Below are 2,201 nucleotides of genomic sequence, written 5' to 3' on the forward strand. Positions count from 1 at the left end.
AGATGGGGGTATGGGAAATAGGAACGGCGCCGGATGATGGGGCCTCCATACCGTTAAGCATACCTCTCTCGGAGTAGAAAAGCGTTGCTCTTTTTTACCTCTAAATTGCTGTGAACCATATCAGTCGATAAGGAAACCTCTTGTTCCGGCATTTCTTTCTTACCTCTTCTTTAGTTGGATATACTCATATTCATCTAGCTGTATAGGCTATTGATGCTTTAATGGGATTGCTTGCTTGTTTGGTCCTTTTTTTTACCTTCTGCTTGTCTCTCTCTTCCCCCCTTCACCTTCTTTGCTTCTCTTTTGTGATGCACGGGTCTGGGCTGGTCTGCGATTTCATATAGGTCCTGTCATGAACTCTTATTTTTGCCGTATGCCGTTTCTGAATGTCCAATGATCTGATTGTTCTATTTCTTACGTTACATGTTGCTACTTTACTTCTTCACTTTATTACTTCCCCTTCTTCTATTCAACTCTTTGTGACCTGAATTTGTTTCAACTTATTTTATTCTTTTATCTCAACTTGCCAGTATTGCGGTTCCATTGCTTCCCTTGCTTTATAGCCATGACTGCACCATGCACTCGTTCTCTCTACCCTTTCTCTTACCTCGCAGGCGCTAAACATTGATATAGACATCGATATCAATAGCCGACACCTCATATGTACCATCTGTTTTGCTGCCCATGTTCATTTGCTCCTCTTCGGCGGAGATGAAGCAAAATTAGACCCCGATGTTAAAATTACAATAACAGTATGTTTCATATCGGGCCTCTGTTGAAAGCTTCCTTTCCTCTACGTAACTTCTAAAGTGTCATTTTCTTTCCCCCTTGGGCAAATACTTTTTATTCAAAGGAACCCAAGTTATGCATCTATAATTCAACATCGTAATGATACATTTCCCCTCAAACACGAGGAATTGAAAGCTGGAGACTCAAACGCTAACTATGGCATTGCTAGAACTGTAGAGATGGAAATAGGTAAGCATGGCCAATAAAATTTCGAGAAAGATATATATAGGCCAACGTGGAAATCAACCCCAGGTTCCGCCGCCACCACCACGGCCTTGCCGTCTTTGGGCGGATAGTCGCCAGTCATCGACGGAGCGATCTGATTATGTAATGGCTGAATGCGCTCAGCTCTTTTTCTCTTTGATAGCTTATTGGTACTTGCTTGTTTGTAGAATGTTGGTGCTGCCTCGACAAGCCACTGCATAACGTTAGTTTCATACGCGTGAATGGAAGGAAACAAACATGGAGATAATTACGTACCTTTGGCTCGATAGTCGTAGCACACTGCATATACTCCTTTGTTGTGAGAACGAGAGTATCAAAGATGACATGTTCGGCAGCTTTTCCGAATAGTGCTGAACTAGGATGCATGTACACGGGTGTACCTTCAATCAAAGTCTTATATCCTTCTTGTGGGTCTTTTCTGGCAGCGTTTCTGAAGAATCCAGAACAAAACGCCTGGCGAACTCTTGTGGTGTCTCTACCACACGATACAATTTTGTGTCGGTACCGATCCATGATAGTGACCAGCTGTTGGCGTACATCCTGCGCACGTCGGATTTGGCGAGCTTGAATGAAATTTTCGAAGCACCAAGGGGTACTGAAACGAGATTGTTTCCACGCATTATAAACATTGAGTAGAGTAAGGTGATCGCCATGGGGGTCATGGAATTTTGCTTTCTTTTGATCGGCCTGCTGTTGTTTTTCTTTGGGTCGATAAAATATCCCTTGAGCCACAGAAAGCATAGCAACGATTGTCAACACTTCCTCGGAGCAACCCATATCCACGGACGCAATCAAAACCTTCGCTAGGCCGGGATCCATTGGAAAATCAGCCATTTTTCGGCCAAGTCGAGTTAGCAGTCCCTCATCATCAAGGGCAGAGAGGGCATATAACTCTTCGAGGGCTGTAAGCATGGTGTTGGTAGGAGGGGGATCCATGAAGTCAAAATGTAAGAGATCATTAATGCCCATTGCCTTGAGCATAAGAATTGTTTGGGTAAGATTTTGGCGTTGAATATCTGGAATAGATGTAGGTAACATCTCAGATTGATATGCAGCCTCTGTGTATAACCGAAAACATTTGCCCGGGCCCTGTTCTTCCAGCACGGCCAGCTCGTTGCTTGGCCTGAGCTTGTGAGATTGGCGTAATCCCTAAAGAATCCATGCCCAATTTTGGATCATAAGCATTT

The 2,201-nt window shown here is 43.8% G+C and overlaps 2 protein-coding genes across 2 annotated transcripts in view; one reads left to right on the forward strand and one right to left on the reverse strand.

Moving 5' to 3' along the window:
• Positions 1 to 222, forward strand: part of MCYG_03562 (conserved hypothetical protein) — a gene marked incomplete at both ends in the record, with an annotated part of 2,859 nt that extends 2,637 nt beyond the window's left edge. Inside the window, one exon of the mRNA XM_002848010.1 lies at positions 199 to 222. Within this exon, the coding sequence (XP_002848056.1) occupies positions 199 to 222 (24 nt within the window). The remainder of the gene's footprint in view (positions 1 to 198) is intronic.
• Positions 223 to 903: 681 nt separating this feature from the next.
• MCYG_03563 (ATP-dependent RNA helicase DHX8) lies at positions 904 to 2,052 on the reverse strand (the record flags this gene model as incomplete). The annotated part of the gene is made up of 3 exons (XM_002848011.1): positions 904 to 939; positions 1,025 to 1,207; positions 1,270 to 2,052. The coding sequence occupies 3 exons, from the start codon at positions 2,050 to 2,052 to the stop codon at positions 904 to 906; spliced, it is 1,002 nt and encodes a 333-aa protein (XP_002848057.1).
• Between the last annotated feature and the right edge of the window lie 149 nt (positions 2,053 to 2,201).

The sequence above is a fragment of the Microsporum canis genome, genomic scaffold (assembly GCF_000151145.1).
Source record: "Microsporum canis CBS 113480 supercont1.3 genomic scaffold, whole genome shotgun sequence".
Classification (NCBI taxonomy): domain Eukaryota; kingdom Fungi; phylum Ascomycota; class Eurotiomycetes; order Onygenales; family Arthrodermataceae; genus Microsporum; species Microsporum canis.